The sequence below is a fragment of the Polistes dominula genome, unplaced genomic scaffold, assembly GCF_049000335.1.
Source record: "Polistes dominula isolate Pdom_NZ unplaced genomic scaffold, Pdom_raw_medaka contig_24, whole genome shotgun sequence".
In the NCBI taxonomy this organism is placed as follows: Eukaryota; Metazoa; Arthropoda; class Insecta; order Hymenoptera; family Vespidae; genus Polistes; species Polistes dominula.
Window position 1 is genome coordinate 2,608,398 of NW_028301150.1, and position 21,771 is coordinate 2,630,168.

The window sequence follows — 21,771 nt, forward strand, 5'->3', positions numbered from 1 at the left end:
TTATTATTGTATATATTATGGATATGTATGCTGATTATAACGAAGAGTTAATGTTACTTGTACACGTTAAATGTAATATACCACAAAGCTGTAATCATAGATTTTTTTATTTTTATCAAAGTTATAGAAAAATACCTTATATGGCAAATAATGCAAATTTAGTGGTATCGATTTTTAAAATATAACGACGTCAGATTCTGAAAACATTTAAAACAAATGATGGGATTTATAATCATGATAAATACATGAGATATGAACGATTGGAATTCGTATTATACCATCCTACATGCATGAAACAACCATCTAAAATAGTAATACTCAACTGTTTACTACTTCGTAAATGGTCAACATAATTTAGAATTAATGTTAACGGAAAGTAGTTATGGACGTAGAGATAGAGTGTATGGATGTGTCATGCTTTTGGTTTAGAGAACTTTTCCTTGATACTAAGAAATGTCAGACAAAATGAAGCCTTTGATCGTATTTACGACGTGACACATAAACCATCGAACGGATAAGTGAATCGTCCGCGTTAGGAATGCCGCGAATAGTTCTTATTTTCTCTATATCAAGAGTCTAGGTCCTTAAAACAAGTATAAGGCGATGTAGCAGTAATGGATCTCACTTCCAACCTAATTCAATCTAATCGTTAGTGAGGCATACCCATGTATGGGGACTGACAAGACGAACCAAGCAAGTTTGCTTCTTTACGAAGGATGTACGATGTTCAGGAAGGAAAGATTCAAGATAGTTACATGTGCTTGGTGGAGTCGTGTTTGACTCCAATGAATTCCTCTTGCGCCCTTGTTAACGGGCTAGCCAAGACAAGACCTTACAAACACCTAATATTAATTTCCTTAACCTTTAAATTATTTCTCCAAATTTATTTTAAAGATTTATACATATTTTTAATTACATATTTATATCATTTGTATTCTCCATTATATAACAAATATAAATCACTTAATAATAAGAATGGTACGAGCGTATACAACAAATAGGATGAACCTAAAAAATATATTCTCATTGAAATGAAAAATATTTCACAATTAACAATGAATGTTGAGTAATAAACCAATACGTACAACTTTTAATTACCACTGCAAGCACTTTCGCAATCTTCCTTCGTCAAAAAATTATTTCCATTAGCTTGGCACCCACCATAAGTGAATTGTTTACATTGTGACCCATCAAATGCCCATCTCGGCATGGCTGCTTTACACGGGCCGACTTTTACGGGCTCATTACAGGCTGGTAAGCATTATAGTATATACATATGTAGTGTGATTTGTATTTATGAAAAAACAAGAATTTATGTCACAAAAGTTTTACTCATTCATATATTCAAAGTATAGTAATAAGTCAACGACCTAACACAATATTGAATTACTAGTTCCCTTTAAATTACTAAATTAAAGCAACATGGATACGTTTAATAAAATGTATGGATGATATGTTCGGAAAAATAAAAACCGTGTGTTGTTAACTCCAAAAAAGTGGTAAAAAGATGCGACATTTTCCGTAGTATTGAATATGTTTGAAAAGATGTTCATAGAGAAATAATTCAAAAAAGGAAAAAATACGTACCACTGTTAACAGCTGAATTTTCATAGAAAAGAGAACAAATAAGAAATAGGCATAGCACTAATACTTTAGTTTTCATTTTGAAATTTTGTCCTACTTGATTTAAAATTTTAGAACAGAGTTGCAATCTACGGATACAATCGCCAAACTGACTTTTGTTAACTGCGGGTTTATTATCTGTTTTCTCTTATTTATATATACTGCAGTTGAGCCATAAAGCAGTATGGTATTCCCACTTAAACGAACACTAAATATAGTATTTGTATTCGCAATTTTATCTTTTCTTATATTTACATTGATGACGTATAGAATATGTACTTTTTTAATCAACAATTACACTCATTGGCAATAAATTGTTGTTATATAACGTAACATACGGGAAGCAAAACTACACATTTTCCACGAACTTATTATTCAGTTATTAACATAATCATTTATTATTCAAGGCCAATCGGTGATTATCAATATTAGTTTGATAATTTGAAAAAATCTACCGGATAAGTAACATTGAACGTAATCTTATATCTTTTTTATGATTCTTTTTAAATTATATCTGTTCAATTTGTTTATAAATTAGATGTAGAATGAGGGCGACTATTTTTATTGTAGATATTAATAATAAACATATGCGATTATCGTAAATGCACGTTATAAGTCAATATATAAAATACTTAGTAGAAACAACTCTATTATCTCTTTTATCTATAATTCTTGAAACGTTCAACGTACAACGTTTATAAAGTCATTAAAAAGATATTCTCTTATATCTCTTTTACAGTTTATTAATTTCATATATATTCAAAAATTGTTCTCAGTAATTTAAATAAATTATTTTTAAACTCATTAATATAATAAATTTATTTATAATTGTATCCGAAATATTTTTATATAAAATATATTTATCATTGATTTCAAAAGATTTGTAAATACATGTACATTGTCACGCTTAATATTATAAATCTCTCATTTTTCAATAAAAATAAATATAATAGAATACAATAAAATATATAGAAAAATATTCATATAATATCTTGTACAAATTTATTTGCTTCTCTCTGTCTCGTTTATTTATAAAATCCTCGTATTCCTATTTATTAATTATAATTTGCATTATTTGTTGAATACCACACTACTCTAAAAAATACATGAGATTACATCATAATTAATGTTCGTTTTCTCGAGTTGAAAAATAATTTCCAAGATTTGTTAACAAGATTTACATATTTCTAACACATATTTGTATCATTTGTTCTTTCATGAAAATAAATATAGATTATTTATTGCAAATAGGAATGCTATAGCAATCAGCACCTAAAAACAATAATAATACAATATCACTTGCTGAAATGAAAAATATTTTATTATTAAATGAAAATGATAAGGAAATAAAATATACATACCACTGTTAAATGTAATAAGTTTTTTCACATTCTTCTAGCGTGATAAAATTATTCTCATAAGGTTGATATCCACCGAAAAAAAAAAAACATTAAATATTTTTCTTGATATGCATTGTATGCCCATCCAGTCATAGTTGTTTAAAATATAGGCCAGTTGTGATCAGACGATGACAAATTAGTTAGACACTGTAATAAGAAAATATAATAATTTATTTTTGTAGAAAAATACAATAGATTATATTGAATATTTTTATATTTATAAAAAAAAATAGATAAATGATTAATAGAAAAAATATTAATCTTATGACTTTTATCTTGAAATATTTTTTCTTGATCTAGGATTCAAAGTTTACTTGCAATATGTCAATGCTATCACTAAAATGACTTTTATTTAACTACGAGTCTAAATAGTACTTCTCAAATGATGTAAGCAGTTCTAGATTTCTATTTAATTATTAATGAGCATTAAGATTTATATACAAATTCATAATATTATTGCTAATATTTATGTATAAATAGAATATAAAGTATGAACTCTTTAGATCATTTATGTTTATGCTTATTAATAAAAGATTGCAGTGTTATGCAATAAGAAAAAAATAAAAATTTATTTATTCAAATTATTTATACACTAGACATAACATATCTATAGGAAAAACAAATACAGGAAATTATTACATTCCTTTTATTTATTATTAATATATTATCATAATTACACTTATAATTAAATTATTTTACCTATTTAATATAGACATGTAAGTAAAGAGTTATGTTAACTGAATGTAAATATGAAAACAAATTTTATTTTCTAACCTCAATACTCCTTACAAAACTGTTTTATCGGGATTCCAGACACTGACTACTCTTATTGTAAGATTAAAGAATACATAAAGTTCACAGGTCCATTTTTCTCATAACAAAATTCATTTTTGTTAGTACTCTGACCATCAGGAGGCGCTAGTAGATACTTGACGCGAGACGGTACACTATCAATAAATGATACAATACTATCAAAGAACGGTACAAACCATCAAAGAAAGGTGCATTATCAAATAACTTTACAATACTATCAAAGAATATAGTATTTTACCTATCCCCCACTAGTGATCCCGGTGCTAACTAACATAAGTGAACTTCTTATATTCTTTGAAAGTAGTAATACTTTACTTTTCTGATCTCTCAAAAAATAACTAGATTTGTATCTCTTCATATTAATAAGTAACTAGCGACTACAACGCCTCTTCACGCTTATAACTTATAACTAGACTGCTTTGAGTTTGGAAACTGTAAGAAACTCGCTTAACCTGTTCATGCTGTCACAGAAGATTCAAAGGTTTAAAAACAATTATAAAACTTAATTCAGTTTATTATTTAGTATACGATAGTGCCATAAAAAGTGCATATGAGGAGGTATAACAGATTTTACGATTGATTCATATTCAACTTTATATGATTATACTTGATCCATCTCCAACACATAACCTACTTATAGACAAATTTATTTAGACTTTAATTTGTTATTATATTTATTTTCATTTTATGGTGAAATTATTTTATCGTTTTATGCCATTATATTTATTTTCTTTTGATTATAATATATTTTCAAATAATTTCGTATTTATATAAGAATTTGGTGAATTTTGCTGTGAAATCTACTTTGTCAGAAAACTGTGTTTTTATATAGATTATCTTTTTAATCGTAGTTATTATATCAGTCAATACCTAATAACTTTATTTGTACAGTACTATGAAGAAAGAAAGACCGTGACGGAGGATATTGTGGATAAGTGTAGATCTGGTGACGACAAACATATCTAACCTTATGCCCTCAGCCACTGGTGTGTAAAACATTAATAATTAATCATGTCTAATATGTTAGTATGTCAAAAGCAATTTTGCATATCATCTACACATTAGATATTATACTAAAATATTAAATATGATATATAGTTAAGGTATTTTTAAATAATGCCTTGAGGAGTATTGCACTTGAAAATTGAATACTTAGAATTATTTAGTAATAGAATTAATGGAGAATGCCAGAAATAAAAGAACAATTATATAATCTCAAAATAATGAGTATTGGGAATACGTATTCCAGGAGTGAAGAAGCAATATAAATAAAGCACTTGGGGATCGAGTGGATATTGCAAGCATCATTCCAGAAGATGTGTGAAGTAGAAATCTCTTTATATATAGTAAACTATTAGTATTATCAATGAAGCTCCTGGCAAATGTGCAGTATCAATCGCTGCAAAAAAAGGTCTTCCTTTACAAAGAATCGACGAAGAATGCACAATCATTAGAAGGTGCAGTTATATATGAAATTATTTAGTATCTGGAAAGAAATAGAAAAAACATATTGATTAGATTCAAGTAAATATATTACATAAATATATTGGAGAGTAATGCTACTATTTGCACATTTCAAAATCTGTGTTAAATATAGTTTGATTTTTATATAATGCTATATAGGCTTCATACACCTTAACATTTTTTGCATACATTTATTTCACTATGACTATGAAAAAAATGATAATTTGTGGTTGGTTTGTGGTTGCCTATAGATGTTGTCCTTGTTAAATATTACTAATAGATATTATAAGTATGCTTTCAAGAGTTAATGCTCACTCAAGGCTTTTTTAAATAATGATATGCAATAATGATACTGAAGGAAATTACACGTAACCAATACCAACCAGGAATATCTTGGTCATATAGGTATTTGCAATTGAGATAGTATTGTAAATATCCTTATACGTTATTGACAAGTTAATTATTTAATATCTTGAGCTATATCAAATTTATAGTATTCCAAATCTTTTTATATGTCAACCATTAACATTGATTTGATTAAAAACAAACAAAAAAAAAAAAAAAAAAGAAACTCAATATGAATATAAATGTAAAAATAAATTATCAATTTAGAAGAAATTTATAGGCTTGTCTAACTCTATAGGGCAGCAGAAGGGTGGGGCGACTATGCCCAGTAATGAAGAATGTGGAATACGAGATGTCTGGGGACACAATTTAGAGGAGGAATTTCGTACAATTCGACAAGTTGTGCAGCAATATCAATATATTGCTATGGACACAGAATTTCCTGGTGTAGTAGCAAGGCCTATTGGTAAGACAGTTAAATCATTAATAACCATCTGATATTCTGTATTTAAGAAAAATATTTTTAAATTATAATATTTTAAAAGGCGAATTTAGAACAAGCGCCGATTACCAGTACCAATTGCTACGATGCAACGTAGATCTTTTGCGAATAATACAACTTGGTCTCACGTTCCTCGATGAATCGGGTAATACGCCAGGTGGTAGTTACACAACGTGGCAGTTCAATTTCAAATTTAATTTACAGTAAGAATTCAACTTTCTAACGATTGTAAATATTTTATCTAAGTGAAAGCGTTAAATAATTGTATAATTGTATATTTCTTTTAGGGAAGACATGTATGCACAAGATAGTATAGATATGCTACAAAATAGTGGCATACAATTTAAAAAACACGAAGAAGAGGGTATTGACCCGTTAGATTTTGCTGAACTGTTAATGACATCAGGGATTGTCCTTGTCGACGATATTAAATGGCTGTCTTTTCATTCTGGTTACGATTTTGGATATCTATTAAAACTACTTACTGATCAAAACTTGCCGCAGGAGGAAAGTGAATTTTTTGAACTTCTTAGGATATATTTTCCAACCATATATGATGTAAAAGTGAGTAGAATTAAATCGTCTCTCTAATAGTTAATTTTTAGAATCCTAGAAATAATGAATTTATTTTTTTTATCTAGTACTTAATGAAATCCTGCAAAAACTTGAAAGGTGGTCTTCAAGAAGTAGCGGAACAACTGGAAATACAAAGAGTCGGTCCACAGCATCAAGCTGGATCTGACTCTCTTCTTACTGGAATGGTCTTTTTTAAAATGCGAGAGGTATTTTATCATTTTAAGAAATATTCCATTTGAATGAAGATTTCTTTTTTAGAAAAATCATTTTTACGTTTATTTATTTTTTTGTTTATTGGCAATTTTAGATGTTTTTCGAGGACAACATCGACGATGCAAAATATTGTGGTCATTTATACGGTTTGGGAACGTCATTTGTCGTAAATGGTTCTGGAGGATATATGGACAGTAATGGGGATAATTCTTCCTCTTCGTAATGTTAAAACTTGCTCCATCGCAATTGCAACAGATTATTTCATTGCATTAAAAATAAAATATTACAAAAGATCCTTTCACTTACTGAACGGGCATCTAGTTCATATCCACATTATAATATTCAAAGATCACCATTGTAGATTACAGATTATTATTGACTAATACGAAAATCTAGGTGCATTTTGTTTAAATTTGTGAATTTTTTTGTATCCTTTAATTCATGCAATTTTCGTAGCTTTATTCTGTGATACATAGAATCGGTCGAAAAAAAAAAAAATGTTTATCATATCGTGCAACATAAAAGAAAATGTAATATAGCTTCTTTATAAACATTTGTGAGAATATTGATATAGAAGATACAGTTGCAGTACAAAAATGACTCGCATTTCCTTCTATTTTTAAGACTTTTATAGATTCCTTGACTATTTTGGTAAGCTGTGGAAAGAATACTTCAAGAATCGGGCAGTGATAACGCTACGTGTCAACTTTTTCAGCGTGTTTAAGTGTAACGATCTACTTTCAGTAGATGTATTTATTATATAAATATGCATTTGTAGTTACGTTACATTTTTATCCTGAGTAATTCTTTATAAATACAATAACATACAATTAATTTCCTCTATTAAATTATCATCTAATTCGCGATTTCATTATAGATCGTATTGAGACCAGTTATAATTAACTTACAGGGACTGTAGTTTTCCTACGTATTCATTACTTTTTCGGATAAAAAACAATGTTATTAACAAAATCATTCTTAACGATCGACGAATCTTTACCGATTATGTACGTATGTGTTCATTAATGCATACTACAAGTTTTATTGTAAAACTCGTTACCTGCAAAGAGAATAAAACAAAACTTTGGTACTTTTCCAAATCGATCGTACATAAAGATTTTTCTTTTTGTAAATATTATTATACAATTTCAGGCATTTAAATAAATTTCACGTCTGATAATTCACTGCTATGTCCATTAATTTATCTCGATTTAAACATAGATATGTGTATGTGTAATCCTAAGAGATAACAGAAAAAAATTACTACGACTAGAAGATTGTAGAATTAAAAATATATATCGATGATATATATGGTATAATTATTTTTTCGAATCATCAGGAATTTTTCAATTTATTAATAATTTTTCAAATATATTACTCAAGATTATATTAAGTATTTTTAGATTATGATCAAATGAGAAATATCATCAAATAACCGATTGAAAAAAAAAAAGATTTGATAGTATTTTCACTTTCAACAATAAGTAGGGCATACCGATCCCTTCCTTTTTCTTAGTTTGAACGATACGTTTAATGTACCTGCTCGTAGTAAGATAACTGTACGTTATCATAGAAGAGTCGATGATATCAGGAACGTTATCACAACTCGTTACCCGAATCTCAGTACAGTATCGTTTCGTTTAGTAGACTATTTTGTTCGTTTAAGTTGCGCTCACCGAAAAATGCAGGTTCGAGCGTCGCGGTTTCAAGGTGTTTTGAACCCATGCAAATTAACAACGATAACGATTCATCTCTATGTTTTCGCGATATTGTTAAGTGGGATCAATGCACAAACGGAAAATGAGACTTTCGAGAGTGCTTTTGGACTGAACGTTCCTGAATCAACGGAGAACAAAGATTACGTAGCTGCGACAGAAGAGAAGAAATCGGTTCCTTCCGAATTGGAGGATCTTGCAGGAAGCAATAAAAATGAAATTGAGACAATTGAGGGAAAGCCCGATACCGAACTTTTCAAACATGATCCTTTCGTTTTCGAGGATTCGAAAAAGGAAGTCGTGTCAAATTCGATGGGTATATCTGGTAGGGTAGGTGGTGAAAGAAGCAGCAAATATGTCCGGTATGGTGAGTAATTTATTATCGATGGGCGTGACCCTTCTCTTGAAATAATCTAAAAAAAAAAAAAAAATGGAGACATAAACGCAGCGAGATCATCAAATAAATTCTTCATCGTTGTTTTTTGTACTTTTAGTTCCTTTACAATATTTATGTTTTCCTTTTAAATATGTACTTTTTTTCCTTTAAAAACAATTCATAACGACCTATAAAAACGTATGAATGATTACATTGTAACTCGTATTGTTGGCTGAAAAGGTAAGACAGTCATATCGTAGCTTATCGTATCCCTTATCAGTTACTCATTTTAACGTGAATCGAAGGGTGATTCATTCGAATCGTTTGTTTTAAGCGTTTCGTAAGTATAGAAGTATACTTTAGGAAACATTTTCAAAATTCATTATGTTAAAATATCACTTCACGTTGAAGAAGCATTATTTCGTTCGATTTATAAAATTGAACGGTAGTCAACAATACGAAATAAAAAAAAATGCGCTTTAAGACATGCAATCTTTCATCATGTTTATTGATTCTTCGATAGTACAATATTTGATACTTTCTCTAGTACGATATGAAGTAAATGGATTGGTTTCTTTGGGCTAAGTCTGGTTAAAATGTTTGCAATATTAAAATTTTATCTTTAATATATCTCTATGAATAAAAATAAAAACATTGTAATAAATAAAATATGAAATTATTTGCCTAAAATCGATACTGCGTAAGATTTGTAACAGTATCATCTTGCAACGTGTCATTAACGTGTGATTGCAGACTCAGATTTGCCGGATGCCAATAGATATGCACCCCGACCTGATGACTCAGTTCCCGATTATGTCCTCACTGAAGCGAGGTTGAAACAAATTCGATCAGAATTTATGTATTGGTATTTTGACAAAGGAGGTGACAATGATAATGGAGATTATCAAACAGATATTCACGCATCCACAGCTATCATTCACAAGAATTTTAATTTTCAATTACCATTTTTCGGATTTAGATTCAATTACACCAGGGTTCGATTTTAATTCTCTTTCCTTCGATATAAGAATTTTTTGCTAAGAAAATATTAATAACTAGTATAATTCTTATATTTTAGGTAACCGTCAATGGTTTTTTAGAGTTTAGCGATCCTCCAGATCATTACACATATCCTTTGGTCTTTCCAATCAAGGATTGGCCCGAAAGAAACGATCCTAGTTTTATCGGAATATTTTTCAGTCTTTGTCGTATAGGAAAACTTAGGCCAACTGACATTGATAAAAGAAGACCTGGCGTCTATTTTCGGTAAAATAAACGATATAATTTTGTTATATAAGAAAAATCGTCAAACTACAAATCCTCAACTGTCTTTATCGAAATCGATTTGATTTTAGACTCGAAAGAGATCTACAGAAAAGAACGGATCAATTTGGCGTAGAAATGAGAGAACGAGTCAAGTGGGATATTCGTCAAGGTGTTGTTGGCTCTGATTCATTTGACCCAAAGCATGCCATTATTGTCACTTGGAAGAATATTTCCTTTGTCGGTGGTCTCGATAATGCTCTCTATAAAACAAATACGTTTCAAATGGTTCTAGCTACGGATGAAGTTTTCACATACGCAATATTCAATTATCTAGATATTCAATGGTCTGCACATACATCAGCTGGTGGTGACAGTTCTGGTGGAGAGGGTGGAGTACCTGCATTTGTAAGTAATAAAAAGTTAATGCGTAAATCTTCTTTTGTGAGTAGACGTTTCGATATTATTTTTTTTTAATTAGATTGGATTTAATGCCGGTAATGGTACACAAAGTTACGAATATAAACCTTACTCACAAACGTCCACTGTGCGAGACTTAACGGGTAGAGGATGGGCCAATGGTTTTCCAGGTCGTCACATTTTTAGAATAGATGAGAAAATAATGCTAGGTACTTGTAACAAGGATATAGGTAAGGATTAATGGTAAATAAAAAAGCTATTTCTTCTTGTCGAATTTCTTTATTTATATCATTTATTCCTTGGTATAGCCGGTACTCATTTGCCTCTTGTATTCGCTCCTGAGAGCGGAAACATGTTGGGTGGTACAGTAGTCAATATCACTGGACCTTGTTTCAATGAGACCGAGAAAATCAGGTGTCTGTTCGATACGGTCACGGTGATCGGTCATGTCGTAGACAGAAATCGTGCTATTTGCGTTCAACCATTCGTACAAGCCGAAGGTTATGTTCGTTTGGAAGTAGCCATTGGAAATAGCGGAAAATTTAACTGGAAGGGAAAATATTTCATTGGTAAGTTGAATCGTCATTGAATTGAATAATTAATTTAAAAAAAAATTAATCGTCTTTTCTTCAGTTTTGATACATTTTGAACATTTTATAATACAGAAACACCTGCTACTGCTGCCGAAAAAATTTCTTTCACCAATACGGCTGTTCATGAAATCGATCCTGCGGAAATAAAAATTACATGGAACCAATACAATTTAACAAGCAATTTAAATGCCGGTGTTCAAATATCGTTATGGGGTTACAGAGAAACAAAGACTACTCCCGAATTAAAATTCATTACTGATCTTGAGGTGTTTATTTTTACATTTTACGATATTTTTGAATAAATATTGAAAAGTCTTGAATCTTTAATTGAAATTTCAGATATCGCATACTAATACAGGAAGTTATACAATTAGACCAGCAAATTATCGTGATATGTACAATCCTGATGTACAGGATATCGTGTTCGGATTTATAAAGATTAATTTAACAGATCCGGCTCAATATTCTGGAATTAATCTTTCGCCGTAAGTAAAAAATGACAAGTCTGACAAAAACATTTGTTAAAACTCAATCGATCCAATTCTTTCAGTGTTTTATGGAGTAAACCGATTCCACTAGCTTGGTACTTTGGTCCACAATGGGAAAGATTATATGGGTCTCGTTGGTCACAAAGAATGTGCGATAGATGGATTATGAATGACAGATACTTGAAAAATTTTGCCGCTGAAATTACGTTATGTCCTTGCACTCTGGAACATGCTTTGTATGATAAAGGACGATTTATGCCAGACTTCGACTGCGATAAGGATTCAAATCCGGATTGCTATTACAATCATCATGCGACTCATTGCGTGAGGACTGGTGCGCCAAAGTGAGTAACATCGACACTTGTTATTGAATTTTCAAAATTCTTATCGGGGTAATATGAAAAAAATGTTATAAAATTTTATTAAATATGATCAATCATACAAAAATTTATAGTTAATGTAAAATGTTAAAATTAGTATATTTTATTTTTAGTCTGTATGGTTCGGAACAACAATGTTGCTACGACAAAAATGGTTTTTTGATGCTCACATACGATCAGCAATGGGGCTCGCGACCACGTCGTTCGCATAATTTAGGCTATTTCCCATGGAATGAAGCTAATAAAGTACCAACTCTCTCGCAATGGTATCACGACATGGTTCCTATGTACTTGTGTTGTCTGTGGCAAGAGGAACAGGCAGTCGGATGTGAAACGTTCAGATTTGAGAGACGTCCTTCGCAGGACTGCATCGCTTATCAGTCTCCGGCCGTTGCAACGGTATTTGGTGATCCACACGTTATTACGTTTGATGGCTTGGAATACACGTTTAATGGAATGGGAGAATTCGTATTACTACGAGTAGATCATTTGAGAGACAAGCTCGATGTTCAGGCTAGATTCGAGCAAGTTGACAGAAATTTTTATGGACCTGTCAATGCCACTAAATTGACATCGATTGCAGGTAATTATTTTATTATTCAAATGACAGACATAATTTTGATAAATTATTATTTATATCATGGAATTCTTTTTCTAAACTTAATAGCAAACATTATTTACTTGGGCATGCAATTTAACATTACTTTTTTCCATGTTTACACGAGTGAGGGGAAATAATTCCGCTATTATTGAGGTACGATTACGACAAAAACATTCGCAATGGAGATACCGCTTAGACGTTTTCGCGGATAAACAACGCGTTTATTTTGACAGACCGTCCTTAAAGTTTCAACATTTTCCCGGTGTAGTTGTTTATACTCCAACATACATTTTAAATCAAAGCGAAGTTATAATTATGATGGATACCGGTGCTGGTGTCGAAGTTATAGAGAATGAAGGCTTCATGTCAGCTAGAGTTTATCTTCCCTGGTCATATATGGTAATTGAAATTTAAAATTTTTATTAGCTTTTATTTTTTACTAGCATTTTGGATATTGGATATTAAAATACAATGAATGGATTATAGAATAAAACCAGAGGATTGTTCGGAAATTGGAGTCACGATATTACCGATGATTTAACCAACCCAGATGGTCAAATGGCATCTGTCGGCAATTTAAACAACTTTGAAGACATTCATAAGAATTTCGCGATGAATTGGCTATTGGAGGACAAGGAAGTGGAAAGTAAAGGGGCTGCTTTATTCACAAGGGAGTTTGGTAGAACTTCGACCTTTTTTGCTAATCGAAGGTTTATACCGGAATTTCGTCGAACGCCAGAAGAAATAATACCACCCAATAGGTGAGTCGCGAATTAAGAAAACATTTATTGTAAGATAAATAATAAATTTCGATATTTTCTCAGAACGGAAGATCGAATACGAGCTAACGCTTTGTGTGGAGACTCGTATCAATGCAAGTACGATTACGCGATGACCCTTAATCGGGATTTTGCTCATTTCACAAGAAATTATTACGATACTTACACGCAAATAAAGGCAATAAACGATAAGAGAAGTAAGTAAAAAAGTAAGAAAATTATATTCTGATAAATTTGTTTAAAGATCTTTACAACAGTTTTATTCTTTAGCTATATCTTGTGGTATATTGGAAACACCGCGTTTCGGTCGAAAAACCAATTTTCTCTTTATACCCGGTGCCAAAGTAAGCTTCGAGTGTAACCAAGATTTTATACTCGTTGGAGATCAACGTCGAGAATGTACACCAGAGGGACGATGGAACGTTCCGGAGTATGGATACACTGAATGCCTTCGTAAGTATTTTACTTTTGATCAATTTCTTTTTTATATATTTGATGAATCTCTAATATTCCAAATCCATTTGAAATTTAAAGAAAGTAGACGTTCAAGAAGTTTCATTATGGATATAATACTGTTGCTTTGCGATAAAATAATTATCACGTTAATATAAATTTGTTAATATTCAAATGAAATACGTAGGTCAAGTCGAATATGCTCAACGTACCGCATGGACAACCTTCGGCATTGTAGCGGCTATGTTAATCCCTGCTACATTATGTATCGTTCTTGCTTTTGTTTATATGAGAAAAAATCGATCTAATGGAAGTTCTACTAAATCTTGGCGTTATTCCGAACGCAGCTCGGGTATAGATAACGATTCTATGTTGATGAAACAAACAATCCCTTTAAAGATGGACGATAGACCAATTTCACCTGTTAGCGATAGTAGTCTCAGTTCGTTAGGTGGTACAAAGAAACGACGTTCTTATGACAGAGTTTATCGTACGAATGAACCTTTACCAGACAGACCTAACATCGATTTTGAAGACAAAGATTGGGATCTCAAAGAACCTGTTTCACCAACCGAATCTGACTCGACCGTAGATTCCATTCAAAAGACCGGAAGTCTTACGAGAGAAAGCGATGTGTGAAATTTTCTAAATCATTCATATCCATTAAAGTAGAGAGTAAATTGACAAGAATGAAAAAAATAATCAATATTTATATTCATGAAATATTTCGTTGTAAGAACTGAAAGTAACATTCGCGTTTAATATTTCAAATATTCATTTCATGATATTTTCTTTGCTCATCTTGTTTCCATAGCTCTTCGAGATTATAATCAATTTCATCGTGTTGCTAGATCTATATATCTATATATATCATAACATCTTATTTCTTATTTTACATTAGAAATAATTAAAAAAGTAATAATTTTGTATGTGCTGTGGAATAGAAATGCAAAAGGTATACTGTACTACAAAATTTAATCACGCGTTATATGATTACAATTTACATGATTTAACAATAAAATGGCAAGCGTCAAATATTTTATTATTTAACTGAGCAATTGTAAAAAAAAAAAAAAAAAAAACGGTGTAAGCTCTTCTAGACGTTGTATCAAATATATCTCAATAAATTTTTTATAGACCTTTATACAATCAGGAAATTTCTATTCCACATGCATGTACAGATTATCGATATAGAACAGTACGTTAAAGTTATTCACAAACAATTTTAAGTGGAATGGAAGTTTCCACCAAAGCCATTGTAAATTTTCTTTTATCCTCAATCCTGTTATTTCTTTTTAACTTTATTATTTCAGATTTTTTCATCAAATTTATCTTCTATTTGAAATTGATCGGTCACATAAAGTAATACGAATTACAATTGACTTTTTCTTTTCTTTCGTTTTTAATCACATAGGTCAACAGGAATACAGTTCTCGACAAGCTGGTATTACAACTGGTATAGTACTTGCTAGTATAGTTCCCATTATACTCATAATAGTTTGCGTCGCATCAAGAGCTCTTAAACAACGCCGGGAAGAGCGAGAACAAGATGAATCACTTTCAAGGTACTTAATATATCTTTTAAATCTATGTAATCCAACTGTAAAAAGTTATCGTCATATTACGTTAACGGATTTTTCAGAGCACGTAATTTAGAACTTCAACGGCTTAGAAAGATTGAAGAAGACGATGATTCGAGTACATATGCGGGCAAAGCTACTGAAATTAATTAAAATGAATAATTTTCAATATCTTTTATCATTGCATCAAATCAACACATTTTTCATATCATTCACATAATCATTCTTAACAATAATTCATTCAATTTATAGCTAATTAAAATATTAATATGACAGATCTAATATTCGCACGATAACATTTTAAATGAAATAAGCGCGCGTTATCACTTTTCATATTGCAATTATAGTAATACAATTTTAACTTATAATTTTTTTTCGTAAAAGACGTATACATTTTGGAAATTTTAAAAATCATAATAACATGATTTAATAATAACCACCCATCATAATATTCTTTTTTACTTGTTTGTTTTTTTTAAATGCAACAGATCTATGAGTGTAGAAAATTAGATATAAATATACATAAGGTTTTTAATTTATAATCAAAATGTGTAATATTATAAATGATATGACAATATTTTAGATCATAAGTTGCTGTTAATAAATAAAATGTTTAAACAATAAGAAATATATGAAAAAAAAGAAAATCATGTTTTTACATATCATTTTGGAAATAGTGTCATCGTTGTTTTGTCTTTATCAGTAAAGTAATAATTTACACCTCCTAGCGGCAGTATAATGTAACACAGATGAAAGTAGAATTATCGACTGAGTTAGTAGTTGCGTTCAAACGTATCTTAAATGTGGTGCCCGATCTACCATTCCGGTAGTCAGTGATTAAACTATTTACGTCGGGCTTCCTGCTCTCTCTCACTCTCGAGCTGTTTAGGATGCACGTTATTTCACGGTTGTTCATTGTTACGAGTAATTACGATAATTTATTTCATTTGTGACGCACATTGTTCATACTAGCCGTGTTACAGTTGTGTAAAATATAAATGTGACGCTTGTGGTGGCCAGTAACGAATTATGAATGTTATTATAATATTTTACGTGCAAACAATTTTCGAATAAAACGTTGTTACTTTTATTACAAAAATTAATTTAATTTATGAGATAATTTGGATGACAACGAATTACTGATCTATCGTAATAAAGACAGGTATGTACAAAATTATATCATTATTAATAATTAGTGCCATTTCAACTTTGTATTGTTAAAATTGTTATTGTTTGTCTCGCGCATGTCGAACAGTGTCATACAGTTTGCTGTCAAAGCTATACATCCCGCCGAGCTTTGTGTGAACTAGTCAGTACTATATATAGATCAAACAAATGTTTTACGAACATGTGTTAGCCGACAAATATAAAATTGGTATCATTGATGCATATTTATATATTTATACATATATACAAATTTTAGTTACATTTATATTTAATTCTCTATTTTAATATATTATTATTTTTATTTATATTTATTTATACGAAGTTTTTATAAATTTTACCTATTGATGTATTATAAGAAAATGAAGTAACTTTTTATGGGTGTGTTAAAATATGACTTTTTATATATTAGTCAGATTGTATAACTAATTCATTAGATTTTTCAATATAAATTACTAATTTTTTCCAATTGTTTATGAAAAATTGTTTTTTTTCTTCTACAGATAATCAAATTCTTCTAACATTAAATTACTCAGCACCATAGGACGTATTGTTAAATATGTTTGGCATACTACAATGGTTCGACCATGGTTAGGATGTTTATTTAGCGTTCTAATAACATTAGTATTTTTCTACTTATATTTGTTTCTTAATGGTAATACATATCACGATTTCTTACTTATTATTATATTACATTTACATCTTAGGATACACATATGGGTACTTAATTATAATTTTACAGTTCCTTCTATGGAGACGGGCACTCCAGAAAAGCCAGAAAATATTCCATCAATCACGATTGATGTTTTAAAGAATAATTTACAAAAATTATCCGCGAACAAGCAATTATCAAATAATCGGTCAGAGGTAAATTCGTTCAAAATGAAACCCATTGCACTCGAAAAGTATTGACGGAAATAAGATTTGCAATTAGTAATGATCAATTTGAAATCATTTCACATGAAACATGAAATTTTTACTTAATATTTACCGTATTTTTTAGTTAATCATTCACATAATTTATCATTGTACGTATAACAGCACTAAAAGTTCGATTAGATTTCAAAATTGGAAATAATTCATAGCGAGTGCGAAGGGTCATAGAAATAAAAAAAATTGACAACAAATTTGAGAAGTATGAATTAAATGTAGTTCCTTTCAAGGTCAAGTGTGAGCTAGTACAAATTGCCATGGTATGTGCCGGATATAATTCAACCTTTTCATTGGTAACAGTAGTAAAGTCGATTTTATATCATCGTACGAAACCACTGCACTTCCACTTGATCGTAGACGAAATAGCAAAAAGAACTCTGATAACATTATTTAAAACATGGGACTTACCGAGTGGTCAGTAAACGTTTATTATTGCAAAAAAAAAAACAACAGAATTTTAATATGACTTAAGGTTAAGGCTGTACTCATGATTAGATCGTTTATGCGTTTCATGTATTTTGTGCATCTATATATAATTTTTGTATTTGATTGAAATCAAAAATAAAAATGAGATATTAAAAGATTGAAAATTGACGAAGAGGAAGAATAATTTCTAAAATGATCTACTCGATTATAGTCTGAGCCATGAATAGCGACCCTAACGATCATAAAAGCAGTGAACTTATTAAATGAAAATCTAATAGCGATTTACTTAACGATTGCAGTCCAAGTATCATATTATCGTGCCGAAAAATGGGTGCCGAAGGTATCATGGATACCGAACAGACATTATTCCGGAGTTTACGGCCTATTAAAATTAATATTACCTGAGGCTATGGGTGAAAGGAAGATACTCGTTCTAGATACTGACGTGACCATTTTAAACGATGTTACTATCCTTTGGAAAATGTTCGAGAAATTTAATCCTAATCAAACGTTAGGCTTAGTAGAAAATCAAAGTCGGTGGTATCTAAAGTCCTTTTTGTATGGTCAACAACCTTGGCCAGCGTTAGGTAAAGGCTTCAATACTGGCGTCATGCTGATGCACTTACACCGATTGCGCGTTAGTAAGTTTAGAGACTTGTGGGTGACCACCACGAAGAGGGTCTTGGGTTCTATACAGGAGACCACTTTGGCTGATCAAGATATAATAAATGCTGTTATTAAAGAACATCCGGATATTGTAGCTAGGATAGATTGTACCTGGAATGTTCAACTAAGTGATCATGCTACTAGTGAATCTTGCTATCAAAAAGGAAATCGTTTGAATGTACGTTGCTGCGATATTTATTCCAATGATGATAATATAACTTCATCGATCTCTGTCTTTTCAGATAATTCATTGGAATTCACCTCGGAAACAGGATGTAAATAACAAGTACGCAGATGAATTCCTTAAATGGCATAGAATGTTTTTAGAGATGGATGGGAATCTTTTACGAAAACGTTTATTCGGTTGTGATAATCGTAAAAATGTTTTAATAGTTAGTTGTTTTTATATTGTTTAGGAAAGTTTAACATAAGTTAAAATTCAATGAAAATTACATAGTATCATTCTTACGATTAATTATTTTTTAGTATGATGAATCAGATTCTTGTCGAGAATTTACCAAAGGTGCTAGGATGATGTACAGAACACATTATTTTATTCTTGAATATGAATATAATATATTTATGCCTACCGATGTTGTATTAGCCACTCAATGCAGTATAGAACGAGTGCCTCTTTTAGAAGAACTTTCGAAACATTGGCCGGGAACTATAAGTGTAGCACTTTATCTTACCGATGCCGAAGTTCAAAATTTTTTGGGATATATACGAGGATCATCGGAATTGCGAAAAAGGAAAAATATTGCTTATCACGTTGTCTATAAAGAAGGGGTATAGATATTATTATAATAATATTTATTTACTTTTTATATATAATTGTATTTAACTGTCGATCCATTTCTTTCTTATTATTTCAATAATTAATAATCAGTGCTAAAAAAGAAATCATGTTAAATATGTATTCATATTTAGGAACTTTATCCAATTAATTATTTAAGAAACATAGCTATGTCATATGTATCAACGCCTTATATATTCCAACTTGATGTTGATTTCTTACCACAATACGGCCTATATGAAAATATTATGAAGCATATCAAGGAATTGACCATACAAAAACGAATACATAATGTAGCCTTAATCGTACCGGCTTTTGAAACGGAACGATATAGGTGATTTTTACGTTTAATTAATATCAACCTGTGAAACTTAATAAGCTAACACTTTTATTTACGTTTTAGGTTTAAGTTTCCTGTTGATAAAGAAGAGCTTCTAAAATTTCTTAGACGTGGTATTCTTTATACATTTCGTTATCACGTTTGGACTCAAGGTCATGCAGCAACGAATTATAGTTTATGGAAAAATGCAACTGAACCTTATGAAGTAAGTTAAATAGAATTTACTTAAAAATTATGATCTTCGTTAAATATTATTTTAGGTTTCTTGGGAGCCTGATTTTGAGCCTTACATTATAGTCCCCAAAATTGCACCGAAGTACGATACGCGATTTATTGGATTTGGATGGAACAAAGTTTCTTACATCACTCATCTTACAGCACTCGATTATAAGTAAGATAATTGTCTTTAATTAGAGAATAAATTTAACCATTTTGTTACTTCACGTTTTAACTTTTCAAAACATATACGTTATGTAATTTATAACGTGTTCTACATTTTAAGTATGATAAAGAATACGTAATAGAAATTGACATTTTCTATAGGTTTATTGTTCTTCCGGACTGTTTCATCATTCATCGACCACATGCTCCAAGTCTAGACATTGGAAAATTTAGAACTGATTCAATTTATAGAAGGTGATATATAAATTTAATTATATATTAATTTTTAAAAATAAGATTATATTACGATTTTTCAGATCTCAGATATTTTATAGTATTTCAATAATATTTAAATACTTATCTTTAATAGGTATCATAAATTACGTTGAGACCATGATATTTTATTAAAATTTCCTGGAATTAGAAATACATTTAATAAATAATTATATAGTATGACAGTATTTACTTTTCAGGTGTTTAAAAAAATTAAAAGACAATTTTGTCGACGAATTAATAAGGAAATATGGCACTAATGCGCTCTCGAAACTCAATCGAATTATAACCAAAGATGAAAAAATCGTGGGACCTGCTAATAAATCTCATTGATACGTGTTACATGTAAATGTTTTTTTTTTCAAACGACGTGCGTAGAACGCGAGAAATATTTTTCTTATTCGAGTAAATATATATAATATATGTACATTCTATAAGTTAATATAAAATGATTTTCTATTTTTTCCTGGATTATTATTGAAAGGTTAAAAGAGAATGTTTAAAAAAACAAAATCAATCGTTTTATGGTCGACTTTTATATATAGGGTTGGGAAATATTTATTAAAATTTAATCTATGTAGTGGTGTGTACAGAGCAGTGCCTTCAGTACAATATCGTAATATTACAGTTACACTAAATATTTTATTTATAAAATATGTATAATATATACAGCGCCTTCCTTATATTAACTAAACATTATATTTCACTTAAAAATTATATACCGAACTTTACACAATTCGACGTCGTATTCTCTTACAAAAAAGAACAAGATCTTTTATCAAATGATAATATAGTATAAACATTTGTATAAATAAATGTGAAAAAAAATGACGTAGTAACAATGTAAACGTAAAATCGTTTCAATCATAATGTTAGAGACATCAATGACAACGATGTTGATGATGATGATAATGATGATGGCGATGAATACACAATGACGTATTATATAAAATAATAAAGGTAAGTATTTGTAATAATAGTAATATTACTAAAAAATTGACATAAAAAACATCTCTCGATATTAACAGTCATAAGAATTGGGTACCGAAATTTATCGGTTAAAATCGGTTTTTCCATTTCTTATTATTTTTCTTCTTATATATTTTCTTTCCTAAATTCACGTTTAAATATGGCGTAAAAGTAAATGTCAATATTACATTTCCCTTTAAAGATCCTTATCTACATCGTGAAACGTAAATATTAATCAT

General features: G+C 30.1%; 3 protein-coding genes and 1 long non-coding RNA gene across 11 annotated transcripts; 3 read left to right on the plus strand and 1 right to left on the minus strand.

Moving 5' to 3' along the window:
• Positions 1-2,463: 2,463 nt before the first annotated feature.
• Positions 2,464-4,181, minus strand: LOC107064814 (uncharacterized). 3 transcript variants are annotated; one of them, XR_016178367.1, is made up of 4 exons: positions 4,075-4,181; positions 3,798-3,970; positions 2,985-3,170; positions 2,464-2,895 (listed from the first exon to the last, which is right to left on the minus strand). It is a non-coding gene; the product is annotated as an uncharacterized LOC107064814 (long non-coding RNA). The 3 variants fall into 3 exon arrangements; XR_016178368.1 differs by having other exon boundaries at positions 3,798-3,991; positions 4,075-4,089; XR_001475526.2 differs by lacking the exon at positions 4,075-4,181 and having other exon boundaries at positions 3,798-4,023.
• Positions 4,176-8,120, plus strand: Pop2 (CCR4-NOT transcription complex subunit Pop2). Of its 4 annotated transcripts, none has more exons than XM_015317879.2 (8): positions 4,272-4,317; positions 4,728-4,822; positions 5,086-5,293; positions 5,944-6,111; positions 6,191-6,350; positions 6,435-6,711; positions 6,789-6,929; positions 7,031-8,120. In XM_015317879.2, exons 3-8 carry the CDS (start codon positions 5,203-5,205, stop codon positions 7,157-7,159), a joined length of 966 nt encoding a protein of 321 aa, XP_015173365.1. In that variant the 5' UTR covers positions 4,272-4,317; positions 4,728-4,822; positions 5,086-5,202; the 3' UTR covers positions 7,160-8,120. The 4 variants fall into 4 exon arrangements, with proteins under 4 accessions (XP_015173367.1, XP_089033923.1, XP_015173365.1 ...); XM_015317880.2 differs by lacking the exon at positions 4,272-4,317 and adding an exon at positions 4,349-4,394; XM_015317881.2 differs by lacking the exon at positions 5,086-5,293 and having other exon boundaries at positions 4,176-4,317.
• A 250-nt stretch (positions 8,121-8,370) lies between these two features.
• mesh (sushi domain containing 2 mesh) lies at positions 8,371-16,117 on the plus strand. Of its 2 annotated transcripts, XM_015317901.2 has the most exons (16): positions 8,382-9,018; positions 9,781-10,022; positions 10,106-10,293; positions 10,383-10,698; positions 10,772-10,940; positions 11,019-11,279; positions 11,376-11,569; positions 11,643-11,788; positions 11,854-12,135; positions 12,285-12,754; positions 12,897-13,171; positions 13,259-13,533; positions 13,597-13,748; positions 13,822-14,004; positions 15,419-15,569; positions 15,647-16,117. In XM_015317901.2, exons 1-16 carry the CDS (start codon positions 8,619-8,621, stop codon positions 15,735-15,737), a joined length of 3,795 nt encoding a protein of 1,264 aa, XP_015173387.2. In that variant the 5' UTR covers positions 8,382-8,618; the 3' UTR covers positions 15,738-16,117. The 2 variants fall into 2 exon arrangements, with proteins under 2 accessions (XP_015173386.2, XP_015173387.2); XM_015317900.2 differs by lacking the exons at positions 15,419-15,569; positions 15,647-16,117 and adding an exon at positions 14,192-15,408 and having other exon boundaries at positions 8,371-9,018.
• A 1,151-nt stretch (positions 16,118-17,268) lies between these two features.
• LOC107064811 (xylosyl- and glucuronyltransferase LARGE2s) lies at positions 17,269-21,299 on the plus strand. Of its 2 annotated transcripts, XM_015317876.2 has the most exons (11): positions 17,269-17,403; positions 17,491-17,615; positions 17,912-18,095; positions 18,407-18,951; positions 19,016-19,165; positions 19,260-19,562; positions 19,704-19,903; positions 19,973-20,114; positions 20,170-20,300; positions 20,453-20,545; positions 20,764-21,299. In XM_015317876.2, the coding sequence occupies exons 1-11, from the start codon at positions 17,325-17,327 to the stop codon at positions 20,894-20,896; spliced, it is 2,085 nt and encodes a 694-aa protein (XP_015173362.1). In that variant the 5' UTR covers positions 17,269-17,324; the 3' UTR covers positions 20,897-21,299. The 2 variants fall into 2 exon arrangements, with proteins under 2 accessions (XP_015173362.1, XP_015173364.1); XM_015317878.2 differs by lacking the exon at positions 17,269-17,403 and having other exon boundaries at positions 17,901-18,095.
• Positions 21,300-21,771: the final 472 nt, after the last annotated feature.

Excerpts from the sequence above, each read along its gene's own strand:
- Pop2 (XM_015317879.2), top strand. The coding sequence starts at position 5,203 with ATGAAGCTCCTGGCAAATGTGCAGTATCAATCGCTGCAAAAAAAGGTC. Across the intron at positions 6,351-6,434 it reads AATTTCAAATTTAATTTACA|GGAAGACATGTATGCACAAG; the intron begins GTAAGAATTCAA and ends TATTTCTTTTAG. Across the intron at positions 6,712-6,788 it reads CAACCATATATGATGTAAAA|TACTTAATGAAATCCTGCAA; the intron begins GTGAGTAGAATT and ends TTTTTTATCTAG.
- mesh (XM_015317900.2), top strand. The coding sequence starts at position 8,619 with ATGCAGGTTCGAGCGTCGCGGTTTCAAGGTGTTTTGAACCCATGCAAA. Across the intron at positions 12,136-12,284 it reads GTGAGGACTGGTGCGCCAAA|TCTGTATGGTTCGGAACAAC; the intron begins GTGAGTAACATC and ends TTTTATTTTTAG. Across the intron at positions 14,005-14,191 it reads TGGATACACTGAATGCCTTC|GTCAAGTCGAATATGCTCAA; the intron begins GTAAGTATTTTA and ends TGAAATACGTAG.
- LOC107064811 (XM_015317876.2), top strand. The coding sequence starts at position 17,325 with ATGGTTCGACCATGGTTAGGATGTTTATTTAGCGTTCTAATAACATTA. Across the intron at positions 17,404-17,490 it reads CTTATATTTGTTTCTTAATG|TTCCTTCTATGGAGACGGGC; the intron begins GTAATACATATC and ends ATAATTTTACAG. Across the intron at positions 19,904-19,972 it reads TTTGAAACGGAACGATATAG|GTTTAAGTTTCCTGTTGATA; the intron begins GTGATTTTTACG and ends TTTACGTTTTAG.